The sequence below is a fragment of the Rattus norvegicus genome, chromosome 17, assembly GCF_036323735.1.
Source record: "Rattus norvegicus strain BN/NHsdMcwi chromosome 17, GRCr8, whole genome shotgun sequence".
In the NCBI taxonomy this organism is placed as follows: domain Eukaryota; kingdom Metazoa; phylum Chordata; class Mammalia; order Rodentia; family Muridae; genus Rattus; species Rattus norvegicus.
In genome coordinates this window covers 2992261-3016689 of record NC_086035.1, presented here as the reverse complement: position 1 = coordinate 3016689, position 24429 = coordinate 2992261, and the positions used below count along the sequence as shown (strand labels likewise).

Below are 24429 nucleotides of genomic sequence, written 5' to 3'. Positions count from 1 at the left end.
AATCAGAGAAAGAACTGGAAGAGCTTGAAGGGGCTCGAGACCCCATATGTACAACAATGCCAAGCAACCAGAGCTTCCAGGGACTAAGCCACTACCTAAAGACTATACATGGACTGACCCTGGACTCTGACCCCATAGGTAGCAATGAATATCCTAGTAAGAGCACCAGTGGAAGGGGAAGCCCTGGGTCCTGCTAAGGCTGAACCCCCAGTGAACTAGACTATGGGGGGAGGGCGGCAATGGGGGGAGGGTTGGGAGGGGAACACCCATAAGGAAGGGAGGGGGGAGGGGGATGTTTGCCCGGAAACCAGGAAAGGGAATAACACTTGAAATGTATATAAGAAATACTCAAGTTAATAAAAAAAAAAAAAAAAAGCAGAGCTTTTTCTCTAAAACCAGGCATATGCTTTTGAGATCTGTTAATGGTCTGGGGCCAGGTCCTTTGGAGAGGGGTTGTCTCTGCTGCTTAGTTTCCAAAAATTGCTACCACCTGGGACTGAAGACATCAGTTCCAAAGTAGTGGAGGCGTGGTCTTTAATGTTAATGAGATGGCCCTGTACTCCGTGAGCAACATTGTTTGATCTGGTCCCTCCTTAATTTGTCCATTGTATGGTTGATTCTGCTGACTTCATGGAAATCTCCCATTTCTTTCCATTTTCCTTGTAGGTAGTAGAAATGCTGCTGTTCTTAAGAAGCTTCCTTAGCAGAAGCCTTAGCTCCTTGCTACCCCACCCCAGCTTTCATACTTTCTATCTCCTACTTTTTCTATCTTTTACATCCTCTGAAGCCTTCCACTTAGGATTCTGTCCTTGAAGAATGGCCCGCTCTTTCAGAGTATTGGTGTAGTTAAGAAATGATTGGTGAAATATATTTGCTATGTAAATCTCCTAACTTCCAAGTGGCTAAAACAAGTAGTCACCACTCTATCCTTAAATTGTTCAGAATTAAAGTTAGGGTGTCTGTGAATTGTTGTCTTTATGCAGGTGAGAGCTAAATGAGTCCATTTGTGCATTTGGGAAAGTGAGTCTTTTGTTTATTCTCTGGGGAGTATAGCTTTACCCTTGAGTGTGCCACTGCCCTTCCTCTTCTAAGCAATTTGGGCCCTTTCTTCTGCTGTATATTCTAAATGAGCCCATCCTTTAGTCTAATCCTGGTTCCCAGCAGGTGTCTCTTGCTGGCCCAAAACTGGGATAGTCACTTGCATAACCATTTCTGGAGCCACCTGATCTGCCTGGGTATTGTTCAGTGCCACTGAGTCTCTTCCCATCTGATGTCTGGGGTAATGAATGCTCATAGTTGTTACCTTCATCATGACATCCAAGAGACCCACGATTTTGGCTCTGAAAGACCCCCAGAGCAGGGAGACCCTCACTCAAGTCTCGAGATGATGCAACCCCCCAAGAACTCACGTGAGACCGTCCTTGCTGTAATAAACATGAGGTGTATTGATAGGAACCAGTGCACTGGGGTCGAGACTCATATCCCATGCAGGGGCAGTGGAGTTCGACCCCGAGATGCTGGGAGAAAGGGTATTTAAAGGGAGAAACCACAACCCAAGGGGGCGGGGGTGGTGTCTTTGGAAAATCACAAGAGGCTTCCTGTCAAGATTGCTTAACTTCTTGTTCCCTTTAGTTCCTAGGAGAAGCTTCCTTCTTCTCAAGGTTGTTCTTTTAAGATTTTAATCTAACTTTATGGTCAGCTAGTTCCTGGAAGAAGCTTCCTCTTATCTTTACTAGGTTGGGATCACCTATCTAAGGGCCTTATCTTAAACCCTTTATCTGGATCCTGGGAGAGCAGGCTCAAGAAATGTGAATCTTTACTTACTTACAGGTAGAGGGCAGGGTCTGGAATTTGAGGTATTTAGGGCTTCTTAGGGGTGAGATTCCATTTTTAAACTTCCGACTTTTTGGCCGTATTTTTTATTCTTTGAGCTTCTTTTTCTACCTTGGTATATAGCCCGGTGGTCGGGAGCTGTGGCAAAGGCATCTGTGCTGATGTGCTGAGGGATAAAATGCTAAAGAATGGAAAGTTCCTACCTATTTGAAGGCAGATTGCTTGGGTGGGATCTTGTGGTCTTTTCTGGATGTCTTGAGGCAAAGTCAGCTTTAAGTCATTGAGATGCTCCTCATTTAAGTTGAAAAGTTTTAACTCCCTATAGACTGGACTTGAGTCACCCACCTACCTCCCACCCCCAAGAAATGAAGTGTTTTAGCCTGCCAAGGGTGTATTGGGGGGAGAGCCTTCTTTTATAACAATTAGATGTCTGAGAACTGTCATGGTGGGCACTTTCTTTGTACTCTAGCTTTATCTCTTGGCTTACAATGGATTCTTGGAAGCAGAAGGGTAAGAAAGAGCAGAACACAGATGAAACAAGATTTGAGGAAAGAGAGCAAAGGAGCTGACTTGGATTTGATGTTTTCAGGAGAAACGTAGACTAGGTAGAAGGGCATACATGGAAAGAGATTTCTGAGTGTCTTGCAGTTTAGTTCTACATTCAAGCTTGTCAATATCTATGTTACATATAGTTAAGAAAATGAAGTTAGCTCACTAGGGTAGCATGTCTTTACCAAACCTCCCACAGCATTTGTTATTATTGGGAATATATATCAGAAAATGTAAAATGGTAAAGGCTAGAGAAAGTAACTTATTTTAATTCAATTGCATAAAATCAATTTTAAATGAAAATATGGTAAATACAGAGATGGCTTAGTTATGAGCATTGGATATTGTTATAGATGACACAGGTTGCATTCTCTAAAACCATATGGCATTAAACCAGCTGCTGTAACTGTAGTCCCAAGGGATCTAATGCCTTCTTCTGACCACTGCAGGTGCTGCACACAAACAAGTGCCAGGAAAGCACTCATATACATAAAATAAAAATAAGGTATAAAAAATGGAGTCTTCCACTGGATGGATTTGGCTCATTGGTCAAAGATCAAGTGACTATCAGTGTGTGGGTTTACTTCTGCGTCTTCCATTCTATCCATTCCTGCCTGTCTGTTCTCATCACTCTTGCTTTGTAATACTGCTTGAGGTCAGGGATGATGATTCCCCCCAAAATTGTTTTATTGTTAGAAATAGTTTTTGCTAGCATAGGTTTTTTTGTTATTCCAAATGAATTTGCAAAATGCTCTATCTAACTCTGCGAGTTGGAATGTTGATGGGGATTGCATAAATCTGTAGTTTGCTTTTGGCAAGATGGCCATCTTTACTATATTAATCTTGCCAATTAATCTATGCCAGTCCATGAGCATAGGAGATCTTTCCAAATTCTGAGATCTTCAGTTTCTTACTTCAGACTTGAAGTTCTTGTCATACAGACGTTTCACTTGCTTGCTTAGAGTCACACCGAGGTATCTTATATTATTTGTGACTACTGCGAAGGGTTTCATTTCCCTAATTTCTTTCTCAGTCTGTTTTTCCCTTGTGTAAGGAAGGCTACTGATTTGTTTGAGGTAACTTTATACCCAGCCACTTTGCTGAAGCTATTTATCAGGTTTTGTAGTTCTCTGGTGGGTTTTTTGGCCTCACTTAAGTATATTATTATATCTTCTGCAAATAATGATATTTTGACTTCTTCCTTTCCAATTTCTAATCCTTTGATCTCCTTTTTTTTTGTCTCATTGCTCTGGCTAGGACTTGAAGTACTATATACAATAGGTAGGGAGAGATAAGGCCACTTTGTCTAGTCCCTGATTTTAGTGTGATTGCATCAAGTTTCCATTTAGTTTGATGTTGGCTACTGGTTTGCTGTATATTGCTTTTACTGTATTTAGGTATGGGCCTTGAACTCCTGATCTTTCCAAGACTTTTAACATGAAAGGGTGTTGAATTTTGTCAAATATATTATAAGCATCTAATGAGATGATCTTTAGGTTGTTGTTGTTGGGTTTTTTTTGTTGTTGTTGTTGTTTTTTTTTTTTTTGAGTTTGTATATATAGTGATTTATATCCAATGGAAAAAAAGAGAGCATTTTCAACAAAATGCTGGTTCAAATGGTAGTCAGCATGTACAAGAATACAAACCAGTCCACTCTTATCTCCTTGTAAAATGCTCCAGTTGAAATGGATCAAGGAGGTCCACATAAAACAAGATACACTGAAACTAATAGAAGAGAAAGTTGGGAAGAGCCTCGACCACATGGGCACAGGGAGAGATTTCCTGAACAAAACACCAGTGGCTTATGCTCTAGATCAACATTTGACAAATGGGACCTCATAATATTCCAAAGCTTATGTAAGGCAAAGAGCACTGTTAATAGGACAAAACAGCAACCAACAGATTGGGAAAAGATCTTTACCAGACATACATTCCATACAGGGCTAACATATCATATATAAAAGAACTCAAGAAGGTAAACTCCAGAAATCAAGTAACCCTATTAAAAAGTGGGATACAGAGCTAAACAAAGACTGCTCAACTGAGGAATATCAAATGGCCGAGAAAGCACCAAAAGAAATGTTCGGCATCCTTAGTTATCAAGGAAATGCAAATCAAAACAACCTTGAGATTCTACCAAACACCAGTCAGGTTGGCTAAGATCGAAAACTCAGGTGACAGCACATGTCTTCGAGGCTGTAGAAAAAGAGGAACACTCCTCCATTGCTGGTGGGATTGCAAGCTGGGACAACCACTCTGGAAATCAGTCTGGTGGTTCCTCAGAAAATTGGACATAGTATTCCCTGAGTACCCAGCTATACCACTTCTGTGTCTTTACCAAAAAGATGTTCCAACATATAAAAAACACACATGCTCCACTATGTTCATAACAGCCTTATTTATAATAGCCAGAAGTTGAAAAGGACCCAGATGTCTTCAACAGAGGAATGGATACAGAAAATGTGGTATATTTACACAATTGAGTATAACTAAGCTATTAAAACAATGACTTTGGGAAATACTTAGGCAAATGGATGGAACTAGAAAATATCATCCTGAGTGAGGTAACCCAACCACAAAGGAACACACATGGTATGCACAAACTGATAAGTGGATATTAGCCCAAAAGCTCAGAATACCCACAATACAATTCACTGACTATCTGAAGCTCAAGAAGGAGGAAGACCAAAGTGTGGATGCTTCAGTCTTTCTTAGAAGAAAGAACAAAACACACAGGAGGAAATAAGGAGACAAGGTATGGAGCAGAGACTGAAGGAAAGGCCATCCAGAGACTGACCCACCTGGGGATCCATCCCATATACAGTCACCAAACTCAGACATTATTGCAAATGCTAAGAAGTGCTTGCTTACAGGAGCCTGATATAGCTGTCTCCTGAGAGGCTTGGCCATAGCCTCACAAATATTGAGTTGGAGGCTCACAGCCAACTACTGTACTGGGTCCGGTGTCCCCAATGGAGGAGTTAAAAAAACGATTGGAGGAGCTGAAGGGGTTTGCAACCCCACAGGAAGAACAACAATATCAATGGAGCAGACCCCCCCCCCCCAGAGCTCCCAGGGACTAAACACCCAACAAAAGTGTACACATGGAGTGACCCTTTGCTTCAGCTACATATGTAGCAGAAAATGGCCTTGTTGGACATCAGTGGGAGGAGTGGCACTTGGGCCTGTGAAGGCTTGATGATTCAGTGTAGGGTAATGCCAGGAAGGCAGGTGAGAAGGGTGGGTTTTTCAAGGCACCTCAGAGAAGCAGGGGAGGGGCTATCTGATAGGGGTCTTCTAAAGGGGAAAGCAGGAAAGGTGATAACATTTGAAGTGTCAATAAAGACAATATCCTGTAAAAGAAAAGAAAAAAAAATATGGAATCTTCTACAGAAGATTCCTTGAGACACAGAGCATTCAGGATGAGGTAAAATGTACTTCAGGTCAAATGACTGCAGTCAGTTACTGAAACTGAAACAGGTGGACACTCTGAGGGATTTTTCTTATTGAAATATTTACTATGGGAACCCATCCCCCTTTTTTTGTGGAGGGAGCTCATGAGTTGATAAGAAAAATCTTTATCTAGGCCATATCTTCTGGTGGAAGCTTACGTATGTAAGGATGAAGATAGTAACTATTTTTCTTTTTCTTCCTGCCATACTCTGGTAAGAGAGATTACTTCATTTTTCTAGCATTAGAGGTTCCGTGTTAGGAATTCTGGTACATGCTGAAGACCAGCTGAGACATAAAGACACGACTGTATTCTTTTTTTTTTTTTTTTTTTGGTTCTTTTTTTCAGAGCTGGGGACTGAACCCAGGGCCTTGCGCTTCCTAGGCAAGCGCTCTACCACTGAGCTAAATCCCCAACCCTGACACGACTGTATTCTTGAACTTGCCATTGTTGCAGTCATTGTCTTACTCGTGGACAACATTCCATGAGACATTTCTCTATATCCACTTCATCCATACATAGAGAGAGCCATGCTTTGGGTTCTGTTCATCTGGAAAACCTCGGCTACTACAGATATGTGTTTTCACCTCCCACTGAGGAAGATGTGCTGGCTACCAATAGTGCTCCACTGTGGTTTGCATCCACTTCCTGCTTTTTTCCCAGGGTTGTCTGGATTCTCATATTGAAAGAGCAAGATAAACTCCATTTCTGGAGAATCATTTTGAAGAGAAAGATAAACCCCATTTATCTCCACTGAGACAACCCTTTTGTAAGAGAGGCCTGATGTAAAAAACAGCCATAAAGCACGAGCTTAAGAATTAGACAATTATTAATATAAAGTCCTGAGACACCAGCTCTAGGAACAGATCATATAACCTAGAACAGATTCATAAAACCATACCCCCAGAGACCAGCCAGGGGATAACCACAAAAGATGGGAAATATCTTTTCTCAGAATAGACCATCTGCACTGGGCAGCCCTATTTCATTATATGGTTATAAGTTCTGAAAGGCCCCGGAAGCAGGGAGACCCTCACTCAGGTGTCGGGATGATGCGACCCCCCAAGAACTCACGTGAGACCGTCCTTGCTGTAATAAACATGAGGTGTATTGATAGGGACCAGTGCACTGGGGTCGAGACTCATATCCCACGCAGCGGCAGTGGAGTTCGACCCCGAGAGGCTGGCAGAAAGGGTATTTAAAGGGAGAAACCACAACCCAGGGGCACAGGGATGACGTCATTGTAATACCAGTGAAATGTCACAAGGAGGAGCTTCCTGTTTCTCAAGATTGTTCTCTAAGGGCCATATCTTTAGTCCTTTTATCTAGCTCCTGGGAGAGCAGGCTCAAGAAATTCGAAATTTTACTCACAGGTAGAGGGCAGGGTCTGGAATTTGAGGTATTTAGGGCTTTTATAAACTTCTGACTGCTTTGCTGCATTTTTATTCTTTCAGTTCATGAGGAAGGCATGCAGACCACTGACAAACTGTGACAAATAGGGTCATTTGTCTGGGGTTGCCATTTCAAATCATGATTGACCCCTGAATGATGATTGTTTCTGTACAATAACCCTCTTTGTTTTTGTATACTATCAGAGTCTGCGGTCTTCAACAATTTTCAGACCCTTACATCGTATAGCAGATGAATATTAGCTACAATTTTCCTTATGCAAATGTGAAATTACAGAAACAAACATCATATTTTGTGTCCTAAAAGCTCTCTTTAATTATTAATATCCTTGGAACCATTCTGCCAAGGGGTCATGTAGTGAAAATTGGACTTTAGAAGCTATCCATCTTGATTCAAGGGGGTTTAGCATGAGTGGAGGAGGAGGGGCAGGAAGAGGGTGGTAGAAATGAAGAGGAAGGGGAAAAAGAACAAGAAGAGGAACAAAAATGACAAGGAGTAGGAGAAAAAGAAGATGAGTAAGAGGAGGAGAAGAAATACACCAGGAAGAGGAGGAGCAGCACTAGGAAGAGGAAGATGAGGACAAGGAGTAGAAGAAGGAGGGGAATAAATTCCTGCTTAGTGCTGGAAGACAGAAAGGTCGGCTATTGGAGGACAGACAAATGGGATACTGAAACACAAATCTTGCAGATCTAAAATGTGTCATCTCCTAGAGTACAATGATGGGCCAGAAAACTTGCTACTCCATGTCTTCAGCACACTCTAATCCTAATGGAGGTGCTCATGTCACTCAAGATTCACTGGCCAGTCAGGGCGTTTTTAAGGACCCTCCAATCAGGAGAAAAGGAGTGTTCTTCCGGGTTCTTTTGTTCCTGCTGCAAGTTCCACTCTATTACCGAGCAGGCTTGAGTGATTGGTGTGACATACTTTGAACTCTGCTGCTGAGTGCCTTACAGAACTGCCAACCCTGAACTACCAAGTCCAATCATGGTGAGCATGTGACCACTGCCCCTAACCTGAATTAGCAGTGGACTGAGAAGGGGGAGGCAGGGAGGTGGTCCTCCCATGCATGGGCTTGGTGGGAACTAGCAGCCATCTTGTAGATTCCGTGTGGTCCTGGCCATTAGGTGTTCTCATGTGTTCAGTTTGGGAGCTGTATCTGTGCAAAGCCTTTGGAGCAAGGGGTTTCTGTTAGAAACATCATGGGCAGGATGCCAAATGCGGAGACCTAGCTTCTCGGTGTCCTCCAGAACTTGTCCCTTGCCATTTAAAATCAATTTGGAGTGAATTTTGTGGGTGTTATTAACCACACCTCAAAGGCTGGGTAGCACTGGAATTTAATCTGTTAAGGGAACCGGAGAATCTATGATGTAGGATCTTCCAGTGCTTAGGAAATAGAGGCACTGTGGATTGCTCCGGTGCTGTTTGTATTTTGATGTTAATTCCACTTTTCCCAGAGAGGCTGCCTAGGATGAGGAGTATTCACATATTCAGGTGTCTTTCGTTGGAAACTTCTCCCCATTTTAACATGTGAAATATAGGCTAGACCTGGTTATTGGGCTGGGGAGTGGAAGGTGGAGCTGAAAAGCTTTAGGGAGGAGAGACGTGAGGGAAGATGGGGAAGGAAAATGGAAGTGAAGCAGGTGGCCTACAGCATGTGTATTGGTCCCCAGAGCAATGGCCTTCCTTCTTCTTGATTTAAGATTCTAAATTCTTAAGGTAAAGGGCAGTACCACAACTGAGTTTTAAAATTACCTATTTGAGTCATGGACTGTACTGTGCATTGCAGTAACAGGGAAAGGATTTGTATGTGGAGCAGGACTTCTGTCCTCAGAACAGTGCAGGAGGACCAGTGTCCTGTGTACAGTGCAGAGTGAAACAGGGTAGGCAACAGCTAGATCACAGACTAATTGAAGTTTAAAGCCTTCATCTGCAGGGCTCACCTTTATGAATAAAGTCCTGCCTGACTTAGGGTGTGTGATTTTGTAATTTCCTAACGAGTGTTAATTCATACCTTTTAATGTAAACACACAAGATTGGTGGGTGAGACTCTGGGACCCACTCCTGGAAGACAGTCTTACAACACCTTCCAAGATGTTCCACGAGTGGACAGTAGGAAGGAGAAAGGACCTTTCATTAGTGTTTTCTGAGGTCTCTATCCTTGGCGTGGGGCGGGGGTTGGGGGGTAACTACAAACAAAGAGGATCCTGTGTAGGAATTGACTTCACTGACAACTTCGTGTGGAAGTGTGGATCACAGGAGACCTGTTTTGTCTCAGTTGCTTGACCAGCATACCTCCAGTAGGGGAGATACTAAGTTCCTAAGACTTAGCTGTGTGGTTCAAGCTAATGAGGGATATGGGGAGGCTGAGCAGTCAGACACACCACTGGGAGATAGCAAGCAGTGTCTTCTAGGATTCCCCTTAGACACATCCATTAGGAAATCTGAGGAAGATCACAGTCCCACCGTGGTGAGTGTGAGGACCCCAGACCCCAGACCCCAGACCCCAGACGTGGAAGAGTACACTGGTGGATCTATCAGAGTCTAATGTGTTAGACTACGATGAGCTGTGATCCACACTGTTTTGTTGGTATATGTGTTGATCTGGGGAGATGCACTGGGCTTTCTTTCCTCAGTGAGAGGGCATTCCTTGAGGAGGGGAGAATCTGGATTTCTAGCCATTGCTGTGTTGCTGCTACTCTCTCTATGCAGTGCACACACTGAAGCTTCTAGTGTGTGGTACACGGACTTGTAGGGAATATTGAGGTCCAGTTTGTAGAAGTTCCAAATGAAATAACTCGACAAGTTCAGTAGGAGTGAAATCAAAGTTTGTGGCTTATCCAGAAAAAGGTGGTTTCAAATGACCATCAAGTGCTGAAAGGAAATCATAAATTGAAATGCAAGGAGATTATCACCTTTAAACAGAAGATCCTTTCTATGGACTTGAAATCTTAGAAGATGCCATGAGAGTAACACGCTTTCCTACTAACCCTCCAATTAATGGAAGGAGTAGGCAAAGTGATTCCTAGTCCCAGTAAAAGATTCTACAACTGTTATTCATCTGTGATGGGGTCCAGCCCAGTTTAGAAGCCAGACTCAACAAGACCACTTATTTCTTGTGGGTTGGAAACAAGAAGGATGCAAAGGTCATGGATGCTTGCTCTGTGGTTTCAATTGAGCACTCTTCCAGCCATCTGTGTCCTACAGAGTCAGAGCCCCATTGATGAGCCTGTTGAGTTCATTACTTGAGGTCATGAGGATGAAGCTTCAGTAGTATTTCCTGACCACATGATGTTGAGATACAAAACATGAGTCATCTGCTATGGAGAGCTGCATACACAATGTAGAAGTAACCAAAACAACAGCTATGTTACAAGTTGCCCCTTAAAATGTAAGCCACATATGTCTGAGACAGAGCCATAAGACTTGCCTTTTGACCTGCATGTTTCTCGCCTTGCTCATCTACTGATGTACCCATCCCTGTTTATTGGAATGGGAAGTGATATTCTGTGGCATTTTTTGTCTTTTATTGTATACTTTTTTGTTTACCTTTCAAATGTTATTCCCTTTCCAGATTCCCGGACATAAGCCCTCTATCCTCCTCTCCTTCAATATAAGGGTGTTCCCCACCCCAACCACCCTCCCTTCCCACCCTCCTGACTTTCCCTTACACTGGGGATCGGGTGTTCACCCTTCGTAGGACCAAGGGATTTTCTTCCTATTGTTGTCCAGCAAGGCCATCCTCTGCTACATTATCAAGCTGGAGCCATAGGTTAGTTCATGTATAGTCTTTGATAGTGGTTTAGTCCCTGGGAACTCTGTTGTTGTTATGGGGTGGCAAGCCCCTTCAGCGTTTTCAATCCTTTCTCTAATTCCTCCAACAGGGATCCCATTCTCAGTTCAATGGTTTGCTGCTTGCATTTGCCTCTGTATTGGACATGCTCTTGCTGTGCCTCTGAGGAGACAGCTATATTTGGCTCCTGTCAGCATGCAGTTCTTAGCTTCATTAATCTTATTTAGTTTTGTTGGATATATATGGCTCTGAATGGCTGTTCCTTCTGTCTCTTCTCCAAACATTTCTTCCATATACCCTCCTTTTAAGGAGTTAAGCATCCACACTTTGCTTGTCCTTCTTAAACGTCATGTGGTCTGTGGATTGTATCTTGGGTAATCGAGCTTTTGGGCTAATATCCACTTATCAGTGAGTGCATACCATGTGTATTTTTCTGTGATTGGGTTACTTCACTCAGGATGATATTTTCTAGTTCAATCCATTTGCCTACAACTATCATGAAGTCAATATTTTGATAGCTGAGTGGTACTCCATTGGGTAGATGTACCACATTTTCTGTATCCATTCCTCTGTTGAAGGTCATCTGGTTTCTTTCCAGCATTTGCTATGATAAATAAGACTGCTATCAACATAGTAGAGCATGTGTCTTTTTCGTATGTTGGAGCACCTTTTCTGTATATGCCCAGGAGAGGTATACTGGGTCCATACATAGTGGAATGACCAATTTTCTGAGGACCTTTCAGATTGATTTCTAGCGTGTTTGTACCAGTTTGCAATCCCACCAACCATGGAGGAGTGTTCCTCTTTCTCCACATCCTCGCCAGCATTTGTGGTCACCTGAGGTTTTGATCTTAGCCATTCTGACTGGTGTGAAGTGGAATCTTAGGGTTGTTTTGATTTTCTTTTCCATTATGAGTAAGGATTCCAATGTGACTAAGCTGAGTATTCTTTATTCAGCTCTGTACTCCATCTTTAATAGGGTTATTTGACTGCCTGGGGTCTAATTTCTTGAATTCTCTGTATATTTTGCATATTAGGCTATCAGATGTAGGATTGGCAAAGATCTTTTCCCAATCTGTTGGTTGCCATTTTGTCCTATTGACAGTGTTCTTGCCTTACATAAGCTTTGCAGTTTTATGAGCCCCATTTGTGGATTCTTGATCTTGGAGCTTAAGCCATTGGTGTTTTGTTCAGGAAATTTTCCCCAGTGCCCATGTGATTGAGACTCTTCCTCACTTTTTTCCTATTTGTTTGAGTGTATCTGGCTTTATGTGGAGGTCCTTGATCCACTTGGACTTAAGCTATGGACAGGGTGATAAGAATGGTTCCATTTGCAATCCTGTACATGCTGACCTCCAGTTGAACCAGCACAAATTGTTATAAATGCTATCTTTTTTTTCTATTGAATGGTTTTAGCTTTTTTGGCAAAGATCTAGTGACCATAGGTGTGTGGGTTCATTTCTCGGGCTTCAGTTCTGTTCCAGTGATCTACCTGCCTGTCTGTGTACCAATTCCATACAGTTTTTATCGCTATTGTTCTGTAATACTGTTTGAAGTCAGAGATGATGATTCCCACAGAAGTTCTTTCATTGTTAAGGATAGTTTTTGCTATCCTGGGTTTTTTGTTATTCCAAATGAATTTGCAAATTGCTCTTTCTAACTCTATGAAGAATTGAGTTGGAATTTTGATGGGGATTGCATTCAATCTGTAGATTGCTTTTGGGAAGATGGCCATTTTTAACCTATTAATCTTTCCAATCCATGAGTACGGGAGATCTTTCCATCTTTTGAGATCTTCTTCACTTTCTTTCTTTAGAGACTTGAAGTTCTTTCACTTGCTTGCTTAGAGTCACACCAAGGTATTTTATGTTATTTGAGACTATTGTGAAGGAATGCCTTTATCTAATTTATTTCTCAGCCTGTTTATCCGTTGAGTAGAGGAAGGCTGCTGATTTGTTTGAGTTACTTTTATACCAAGCCACTTTGCTGAAGTTGTTTATCAGGCTTAGTAGTTCTCTGGTGGAACTTTTGGGGTCACTAAAGTATATTATCATATCATCTGTAAATAGTGATATTTTGACCTCTTCCTTTTCAATTTGCATTCCCCTGACCTCCTTTTGTTGTCCGATAGCTCTGGCTAGGAGTTCGAATAGTATGTTGAACAGGTAGGGAGAGATTGGGCAGCCTTGTCTAGTCCCCGATTCTAGTGGGATTTCTTCAAGTTTTCTCCATTCAGTTTAATGTTGGCTACTGGTTTGCTGTGTATTGCTTGTACTATGTTTATGTATGGGCCTTGAACTGCTGATCTTTCTGGGACTTTTATTGTGAAGGGGTGTTGAATTTTCTCAAATGCTTTCTGAGCATCTAATGAAATGATCATGTAGTTTTTTTCTTTGAGTTTGTTTATATAGTGGATTACGTTGATGGTTTTCTGTATGTTGAAACATCCCTGCATCCCTGGGATGAAGCCTACTTTATCATGATGGATGATCATTTTGATGTGTTCTTGGATTAGGTTTGCAAGAATTTTGTTGAATAATTTTGTGTCAATATTCACAAAGGAAATTTGTCTGAAGTTCTCTTTCTTTGTTGGGTTTTTGTGTGGTTTGTGTCTGTTTGTTTGTATTTTGTGGAATAGTCTGGACAGTACTGGTACGATATCTTCTATGAAGGTCTGATAGAATTCGGCAATAAACCCATCTGGTCCTGGGCTCTTTTTGGTTGGGAGACCTTTAATGACTGCTGCTGTTTCTTTAGGAGGGATAGGATTGTTTAGATGGTTTAGCTGATGCTGATTTAACTTTGGTATGTGGTACTTGTCTAGAAAATTGTCAATTTCCTCCAGATTATCCAGTTTTGTTGAATATAGGCTTTTGTAGTGGGATCTGATGATTATTTTAATTTCCTCAGATTCTGTTGTTATGTCTCCCTTTTCCTTTCTGATGTTGTGAATTTGGATACACCCTCTGTGCCCTCTGGTTAGTCTGGCTAAGTGTTAATCTGTCTTGTTGATTTTCTCAAAGAACCAGCTCCTGATTTTGTTGATCTTTGTATGGTCCTTTTCGTTTCTGCTTGGTTGATTTCAGCCCTGAGTTTGATTATTTTCTGCCTTCTACTCCTCTTGGGTGTATTTGCTTCCTTTTGTTCTAGAGCTTTTCTGTGTGCTGTCAAGCTGTTGATTGATGTATGCTCTCTCCTATTCCTTTTTGGAGGCACTCAGAGCTGTGAGTTTTCTCTTAGAACTGCTTTCATAGTGTCCCGTAAGTTTGGATATGTTGTGCCTTCTTTTTCATTAATTTCTAAAAGGTCTTTTATTTCTTTCTTTGTTTCTTCCTTGTTATCATTGAGTAGAGCTTTGTTCAACTTCCATGTATATGTGGGCTTTCTGCCATTATTGTTGTTATTGAAGACCCGCCTTAGTCTATTGTGATCTGATTGGATGCATAGGATTATTTGAATCTTTTTATATCTGTTGAAGTCTGTTTTGTGACTGATTATATGGTCAGTTTTGGAGAAGGTACCATGAGGTCCTGAGATGAAGGTATAGTCCTTTGTTTTAGGATGAAATGTTCTATAAATATTTCTTAAGTCCTTTTGGCTCATAACTTCTGTTAGTTTCTCTATGTCTCTGTTTCATTTGTATTTCCATGATCTATCCATTGATGAGAGTGGGGTTCTCCTACTATTATTGTGTGAGGTGCAATGTATGCTTTGAGCTTCAGTAAGTTTGTTTTTTTTTAATAAGAATGTAGGTGCCATTGCATTTGGAGCATAGATATTTAGGATTGAGAGTTTGTCTTGGTGGATTTTTCCTTTGATGAGTATGAAGTTTTCTTCCTTATTTTCTTTGATAACTTTTGGTTGCAAGTCGATTTTATTCGACGTTACAATGGCTGCTCCAGCTTGTTTCTTCAGATCAATTGCTTGGAAAGTTGTTTTCCCGCCTTTTAGTCTGAAGTAGTGTCTGTCTTTGTCTCTGAGTTGTGTTTCCTGTATGTAGCAAAATGCTGGGTCCTCTTTACATATCCAGTCTGTTAGTCTACATCTTTTTATTGGGGAGTTGAATCGATTGATGTTAAACTATATTAAGGAATAGTGATTTATGTTTCCTGTTAGTTTTGTTGTTAGAGGTGGAATTATGTTTGTTTGGTTCTCTTCTTTTGGGTTCATTGCATGAGATTTTTCTAGGATTTAGTTTTCTTCCATGTTTTGGAATTTTCCACATATTGTCTTTGTATGGCTGTCTTTTTAGAAAGAAATTGTGTAAATTTCATTTTGTAATAGAATATCGTGGTTTCTCCATCTATATTAATTGAGAGTTTTGCTGGATACAGTAGCATGCACTGGCATTTGTGTTCTCCTCCTGTTCTTATGACATCTGCCCAGGATCTTCTGGCTTTCATAGTCTCTGGTGAGAAGTCTGGTGTAATTCTTATAGGTCTGCCTTTATATGTTACTTGACCTTTTTTCCTTACTGCTTTTAATATTCTTTCTTTGTTGTGTGCATTTGGTCTTTTAAGTATAATGTGACAATAGCAATTTCTTTTCTGGTCCATCCTATTTGGAGTTTTGTAGTCTTCTTGTATATTTATGAGCATCTCTTTCTTTAGGTAAGGGACGTTTTCACTATAATTTTGTTGAAGATATTTACTGGCTCTTTAAGTTTTAAGTCTTAATTTTCTCCTATACGTATTGTCCTTAGGTTTGACCTTCTCATTGTGTCCTAGATTTCCTGGATGTTTTGGAGTAGGAGAGTTTTGCATTTTGTAATGTATTTGATGGTTGTGTCAATGTTTTCTATGGTATCTTCTGCCCCTGAGATTCTCTCTTCTCTCTGTTGTATTCCGATGGTGACACTTGACACTTGCACCTACGACTCCTGATCTCTTTCCTAGGTTTTCTATCTCCAGGGTTATCTCCCTTTGTGCTTTCTTTATTGTTTCTATTTCCATTTTTAAATCATGGATGGTTTGATTCAATTCCTTTACCTGTTTGGTTGTATTTTCCTGTAATTCTTGAAGGGATTTTTGTGTTTCCTCTTTAAGGGCTTCTACTTGTTTACTTGTTCTGTGCTGTATTTCTTTAAGGGAGTTATTTATGTTCTCCATCATCATCGTAAAATGTGATTTTAAATCCAAATCTTGCTTTTCCAGTGTGTTTGGAAATCCAGAGTTTGTTTTGCTCAGAGAACTGGGCTCTGATGAAGCTAAGTTTTGGTTCCTGTTGATAAGGATCCTGTGCTGGTTGTCTCTGCTGTTAGCTTGTGTTGCTGTCTCTGACAGTAGCTTGACCCTCCTGTAGGCCTGTTTTCTTTCAGCTGAATCTGGGAACAGAGACCTACTCCTGGGTTTGTTTGACCTGAAGCCTCCAGGTGGGTTGCTGGCACAGAAGTGTTGGTCTTACCTCTGCTCATGGTGTGTAGGCTATCCTGGTGACTGGCTTTCAGCTTTTGGCCCAAGCAGAAACCAGAAGTTTCCTGCCCCTGACTGCTTCTAGATCCCTGTGCCCAAAGGGCACAGATGGCTCTAAGAAATTTCCTCTTGTGTGAAGAATGTGGGCGGAAAGTAGTTGGTTCCCCTGAGTTCTCAGGATTGTTTGCACTTCTGAGTGTCCAGTTTTCTCCCCTACAGTTTTGGGTAGAGGGAGCTATGGGACCAGTTCAGTTCACCTCCAGGCTCCATCAGAAACTGCTAGCAGGTTCCTGCCACTGACTGCAGCTCTATTCCTGTATCCAGAGTCTACTATGCAAGTTCCCCTTGGGCCATGAATGTGATCAGAAGTGGACAGAAGTGGCGGTCTCTCCTGAGGTCTCAGATTTGTCCTCATTTCTGGGAATTTATCTCTCTCCCCTACGGGATTTAGGTGCTGGGACCTGTGGGATTCATTCAGTTCAGTTCCGGGCACATCCAGAAACCAGAAGTGTCCTGTCCCAGAATTCTTCTGCCATGTGTGTCCTGAGGCCACCGGACAGGTTGCTTGGAACAGAAAAGTTGATCTTACCTCTGCTCTCAGGTGTGACTCCTTGTGACTGCCTTTCAGCTCTGAGCACAGGCAGAAACTCGAAAGGTCCTGTCCCTGACTGCTCCTAGGTCCCTGTGCCCAGAGGGCACAGATGTCACTAGGAGGTTTAATCTTTGGTCAGATAGGTGTGCAGTAAGTAGTTGTCTCCTGTGAGTTCTCGGGATTGTCCACACTTCTGAGGGTCCAGCTGTCCCACCCACAAGAATGGGGTGGAGGGAGCTCTGGTATTGGTTCAGTTCAGTTCCAGTTCAGTTCAGGAATCAGCAGGTTCCTGCCAGTGACCACTCCTATATTCCTGTATCCAGGGGACACTATGCAGGTTCCTTTTGGTTGAGGAATGGGAACAGAAGTGGGCAGAAGTGGCGGTCTCCACTGAGGTCTCAGGATTGTCCACACTTCTGGGAATTCAGCTCTCTACCCCATGGGATTTGCCATTTTATGTGATAAAGATATAACTTGCTTTCAGACTTTAGAGTATGTGACAGTCTAAAGATTGTCTTGAGGGTGGCAGGAGACTTTGGACATTTGAACACTGTACATGCTGTAACAGACTTTAAGGGTCCTTGATGTTAGATTAAATGCATTTTTGTCATGGAATGACCGTGAACCTATAGAGAGCGTGGGCTAGCATAGTTAGGTGGATGAAAGAGCATCCAGATAGTATGTTGACTTTAAACATTTGTTTCTTGTTGGTGGACTTGTTGGTGAGAATATGTGGAGAAGGACTCCTACAAGAGGCAATTCCTTATTGGGATGGGATTTGAGTGTCTATAGACTTAATCAATATCCATTTATTTCTGCTATTCTGTTTTCCTTGAAATTCATCCTTCAGCTTCCTCCACGTGTCCTTCCTTCCTGTCCTGCCTTCCTTTTAATAGGCTCTGTCCTTAAATCATATGAGATACAGAAGAAGCAATGCTAAGCTATTTTGCTTAACTAATGTTTTCATATTTTTCAAGTTTGGTTTTGTTTTTGAAGACAATGTTTTTCTTTGTGGCCGTGGGTATCCTTAAAGTAGGCCTATATGCTAGGCAGGCCTTGAATGTAGGGATCAAATTGATTCTGGGGTCTAGTGCTGGAATCAAGTGTGGGCCAACATGTCTGGCCTTTCTCTTTTATTGATATACATGGGCCTGGAATGAATGTGTCTTTATATGTCAAGCATATGCTTTTGTGCTGAACTTACCCCACATTTTGATTTTTGAAATTTCTTAGTCATTATCATTCTATTTCCTAGGGTACCATGTACTCATAATGTTAATACTTCTGAGTCTTCTCAGTCATTGCAGGGCATTCACTGACCTTCTTTCTACCTGTTGTGTTTGTTGTGACTTTATGTTAGAAAGACTATGAGTCCTTTGCCTATATGCATGAATATATCCCTCAGGTGTGTCTAGTCCTCAGAGTAGCCAGACAATGGTCTGACACCTGCTGAAAGTAGGATAATGGATAGCTGTGATCCTGCTGTAAATACAAGCAGTTTACTTTACTTATTTGTAGGACCTGCAAGAGCTCTTCCTGAAGCATGTAACCTTTTCACTATCCGGCCTTAAGTTCCTGACAGGTACACTTCCAGTCCCTGCCCTGGTTCCCTTGTATGGGGGAACAGTGTCACACAATAGAACACACACACACACACACACACACACACACACACACACACACACACATACACACACACACACACACACACACACACACACACACTAATATGTTTATCCTGACTTATGTCTCATCCAAGCTTCCCACAGCTAGTGTGTCCTCTCCGTTACTCTTTGCTCGACACTCTATATCTGCCCTTAGCTCAGTGGCCCAGTTACCTTTTCATTACTCACCACCATAAAACTACTCTCAGCCTAATTGCATTTCTAATCTCCAACCTGGGGTTGCGGGCAATGAACACTCCTCTGGACATCTTACATGGTTGTCGGCTCTCTCTCCAAAGCAAGACAAATCTCTCTTTCCTGTCTCCTGCTTCTCTTTCCTCACCTTTGGGAACCTGGAATTCTCACCTTTTCTACCCTTTCCATTGGCTGCTGTCAATGGATCTTGATCGATCAAAATCCAATTAGAGATAAGGAACTGCATAATTTACATGCAGATTCCCAGTCAAAGCATGAGAACCATGCCGTGTACTTCACTGCTGAGCCATCTCTCCTGCACTGTGTTGTTTACATCTAATCAACTTTCATATAGCTAAGATTTTCTTCTGCCTAATTGTAAAGTTCTTTTTTTTTTCCCTCGGAGCTGAGGACCGAACCCAGGGTCTTGGGCTTGCTAGGCAAGCGCTCTACCACTGAGCTAAATCACCAACCCCCTGCCTAATTGGAAATGTTTAAACATATATTCCCTTTTGGTAATATCTTGTTAATCTTACAATTTGTACCTCTTCACCTCAGGTTTCTGGAAGATGACTATAGAACTGGATTTTATGTATAATGCTCTTATAGATTTAAGGAAAAACCTGAGGTCTTTCTATATTTCTGGTTTGGTTAGTCAATTCTGGTAGAGGATACAGGGTCTTACTATGTACCTTTGGCTGTTCTAGAACTCATTATATACCCCACACTGGCATCCGACTCAATGGGATAATTCTGCTTCTGTCTTTTTACTGCAGTGTTAAAGGCATAGGACAATAGACCCAGCTTTTAACTGATTTTTACAGTCAATAATTGTTAGTGTTAATACAATTTCTTCCATGTGTGGTAAGCACTATTGATCTTGTAGAGCTTATGTCCACTTTCCATATGTAGGTGTCATTTCACTAGAAAGGCTACATCCTATTGAACAGGCTGTGAAATGACAGGGCTGAACCTCATTAATACATTTCCTACAAGTATGTATTGGTAGTTACAGTAGAACTTTGGAGTCAAGAAATAAGTCTGATAGTCCCCATAATTATATGAACACATTGTTTATGAAGAATACATGCCCAATGTTGTCTCTATTGTGCTTTCTTTTGTACCCATGTATGGGATACTCGAGAAGACAGTGACTTATGAGGATGTGCATGTGAACTTCACTCAGGAAGAGTGGGCTTTGCTGGATCCCTTCCAGAAGAAGCTCTACAAAGATGTCATGCTGGAGACCTACAAGAACCTCAATGCTATAGGTAAGAGTATAAATTCCCTTTCCTGTTTTCAAATTGGAGAAATCCCTTCTTTGTTTTGAAGCACTTCTGTACTTTCAATTGAGATGGGTAGAGAATTTAGTGAGTAAAGCATGCATGACCTTAAGATTCACTGTACATTGTAACTTACATTTTCCATAATTTCCATTCATAGTTTTTCTCTTACTCTATTTCAGGCTTTAATTGGGAAGAAAAAAATATTGAGGAACATTGTCAAAGTTCTAGAAGACAGAGAAGGTACTTCTTATATGCAAGCTCATACAAATATGCCTCTGAAGAAATTTTAATGTGTGCTGAAAGTTTGAAAGTAAAGCAACAGTGTAAATAAGAACTGCTTTAAATATATTGGTGATTGATACATTCTAACAAAACCATGGTATTTCGTGTGCTTTTATCTGATTTGTTTTTGCAATGCAATTTTTTAAGAAAGTGGACTTGGAAACAATGCCTTAGTGTACATCACCATTTGAAAGACAGCCCTATTACAACTACACTGTACAACTGCCAATACATTTCTGCTAATTTTGTAAAAGCTCCACATGTTGAATGGTTGACAAATACATGTCGAAAAGCTTCTAATTAGCTTATTCAGATATTAGTAGTGATATTGTTAGATTTAGTGAAATTGGCAGATTATTTGTTGTAAGAAGGATGTTGTGCATTAACCTCCATCCCTATATCACTTGTCTATGAAGAACAAAGTGTTAAATTATGTGAATGCAATGTGTTCATCTTCCTTTCATAGATATGTCATATATCATAAAAACACAAACCATGTATATAAAAGGGATTTTGAAGGAAACAATGTACCTCTCTCTCTGTCTGTCTGTCTATCCATCTATGTATCTATCTTTATCTATCATATCCATCCATCCTTCCATCCTTCCATCTATTTATCTTTCTACCTATCTTTCTATCTATGTATCTCAATCTTTTTCTGACACTCTCTCTCCCATAACAATGAGAAGATATATAGTGGATGGCTGTTATACTAGACTGTTTCAACATGATAAATGTTTTACAATTAATGATTTTTCCAACTTCATTGGCAATACATATGGGACCTCAATTTGTAATAAATTCTCTTGAGTACTAGGAATGGAGAAATGCTTCTGTTTCTCCTGGATTACTTCCCAAATATAGTATGAACAACACTACAGTAAATATTGGAATATACTTAGTGTGTTAAAGCTCTGAGCTCCTTTGCTTTTCTTCAAATTTGGGAAAAACCTTTTATAGAAAAAGGATATGTAAATCTGAGCTATGTAATAAATGCTCTGCCATCTCAGGGATCTTGGAAGATGCAAAACAGCCCATAGTCAAGGGAAAGCTTGAATGTGAACGAAGTGAAAAAAAATTAAGGCCAGATGCCTCTTTATATTTAGAGAAACAGTAACATTAAATCATCCAGATGAAAGTGTTCATCAGTGTGGTAAACCTTTCACATGTGCATATTATCTTCTCAGGCATGAAAGAAGTCAGAGTGCAGAGATTCCCTCCGAATATACTCACTGTGGAAAACCCTTTGCTTTACATGCTCATAGTCATGCTCAAAGGAATGAAAGGATCCATTCAGAAAAGAAGCCCTCTGAAGTTATTCAGTGTGTTGAAGCCTTTGCTCCTTACACAGTTCTCCAACTACATAAAAGAACACAAGCTAGACAAAAACCTTATGAATGTAGTCAATGTGGTAAAGTTTTTTCAAATCACAGTAAACTTAAAAAGCATGAAAGTCTTCATACTGAAAAGAAACCCTACAAATGTAATGAATGTGATAAAGCCTTTTCACAACTCAGTATACTCTACAGGCATCAAAGAGTTCACACTGGAGAGAAACCCTACAAATGCAATGAATGTGATAAAGCCTTTTCACGACATAGTAGACTCAAGAGGCATAATAGAGTTCATACTGGAGAGAAACCCTACAAATGTAATGAATGTGGTAAAGCCTTTTCACTACCAAGTAGACTCCAGATGCATAATAGAGTTCATACTGGAGAGAAACCCTACAAATGTAATGAATGTGATAAAGTCTTTTCAATACACAGTTCCCTCCAGAGGCATAAAAGAGTTCACACTGGAGAGAAACCCTACAAATGTAATGAATGTGATAAAGCCTTTTCAGTACACAGTAGACTCAAGAGGCATAATAGAGTTCATACTGGAGAAAAACCCTACAAATGTAATGAATGTGATAAAGCCTTTTCAGTACACAGTAGACTCAAGAGGCATAATAGAGTTCATACTGGAGAAAAACCCTACAAATGTAAGGAATGTGATAAAGCATTTTCAGAACATGATAGCCTCCAGACACATAAAAGAGTTCACACTGGAGAGAAACCCTACAAATGTAATGAATGTGATAAAGCCTTTTCAGTACACAGTAGCCTCCAGAAGCATAAAAGAGTTCACACTGGAGAAAAACCCTACAAATGTAAGGAATGTGATAAAGCATTTTCAGAACATGATAGCCTCCAGACACATAAAAGAGTTCACACTGGAGAGAAACCCTACAAATGTAATGAATGTGATAAAGCCTTTTCAGTACACAGTAGCCTCCAGAAGCATAAAAGAGTTCACACTGGAGAGAAACCCTACAAATGTAATGAATGTGATAAAGCCTTTTCAGAACACAGTAGCCTCCAGAAGCATAATAGAGTTCACACTGGAGAGAAACCCTACAATTGTAATGAATGTGATAAAGCTTTTTCAGACCACAATAGCCTACGGACGCATAAAAGAATTCATACAGGAGAGAAACCCTACAAATGTAATGAATGTGATAAAGCCTTTTCAGTACACAGTAGCCTACAGAAGCATCAAAGAGTTCACACTGGAGAGAAACCCTACAAATGTAATGAATGTGATAAAGACTTTTCACGACACAGTCACCTCCAGACACATAAAAGAGTTCACACTGGAGAGAAACCCTTCAAATGTAATGAATGTGATAAAGCATTTTCACAACACGATATCCTCCAGAAGCATAAAAGGGTTCACACTGGAGAGAAACCCTACAAATGTAATGAATGTGATAAAGACTTTTCACGACACGATATCCTCCAGAAGCATAAAAGAGTTCACACTGGAGAGAAACCCTACAAATGTAATGAATGTGATAAAGCCTTTTCAGTACACAGTAGACTCCAGAAGCACAAAAGAGTTCACACTGGAGAGAAACCCTACAAATGTAATGAATGTGACAAAGCCTTTTCAGACCACAGTAGCCTACGGAAGCATAAAAAAATTCATACAGGAGAGAAACCCTACAAGTGGAATGAATGTGATAAAACCTTTTTATACCACACTAGCCTCCAGATACATAAAAGAGTTCATACTGGAGAGAAACACTACAAATGTCATGAATGTGATAAAGCCTTTTCATGACCCAATATCCTCTACAGGCATAAAAGAGTTCATACTGGGTAGAAACCCTACAAATATAATGAATGTGATGAAGTCTTTTCAGACCACGGTAACATTCAGAGGCATAAAAGAATTCACACTGAAGACAAACTCTACAAATGCAGTGACTGTGGTGAAGCCTTTTCGCAACACAATACACTCCTGATACATGAAAGGATTCATACTGGAGAGAAACCCTACAAATGTAAGGAATGTGATAAAGCCTTTTCACGGCCCAGTAGACTACAGATTCATAATAGAGTTCATACTGGAGAGAAAGCCTACATATGTAATGAATGTGATAACGCTTTTTCACAACCCAGTAGACTCCAGGTACATAGAAGAATTCATACAGGAGCAAAACCCGTCAAATGTAGTAAATGTGTTAAACCCTTTTCACAACAAAATAGTCTCTAGACACATAGAGTTCATACCAAAAGAAACCTTACAAAAGTAAGCAATGTGATAAAGCCTTTCGCAACACAGTAAACTGCAAATACATTAAAGAACATACACAGGAGAGATACCCTCCAAATGTAACCAATGTGACAAAGACTTTTCCCAACATAATAGTCTCCAAATACATAGAAAAATACATACTGGAGAGAAAGCCTATAATTTAAAAATTGTGATAGGGGTTGGGGATTTAGCTCAGCGGTAGAGCGCTTGCCTGGCAAACGCAAGGCCCTGGGTTCGGTCCCCAGCTCCGAAAAAAAAAGAAAAAAAAATAAAAATTGTGATAAAAGTTTTCCAATCCACATTTACATTTTTTGGTTTGTTTTGTTTTGTTTAGAGTTAAAGACAGATTTTATTTTAAACTCTGATTTACCAAATAAGCTT

General features: G+C 40.7%; 1 protein-coding gene across 1 annotated transcript; it reads left to right on the top strand.

Moving 5' to 3' along the window:
- The first annotated feature begins 278 nt into the window (after positions 1 to 278).
- On the top strand, positions 279 to 24347 carry Zfp808 (zinc finger protein 808). The gene is made up of 3 exons (XM_039096305.2): positions 279 to 20166; positions 20361 to 20421; positions 21651 to 24347. The coding sequence occupies exons 1-3, from the start codon at positions 19983 to 19985 to the stop codon at positions 23569 to 23571; spliced, it is 2166 nt and encodes a 721-aa protein (XP_038952233.1). The 5' UTR covers positions 279 to 19982; the 3' UTR covers positions 23572 to 24347.
- The last annotated feature ends 82 nt before the right edge of the window (positions 24348 to 24429 follow it).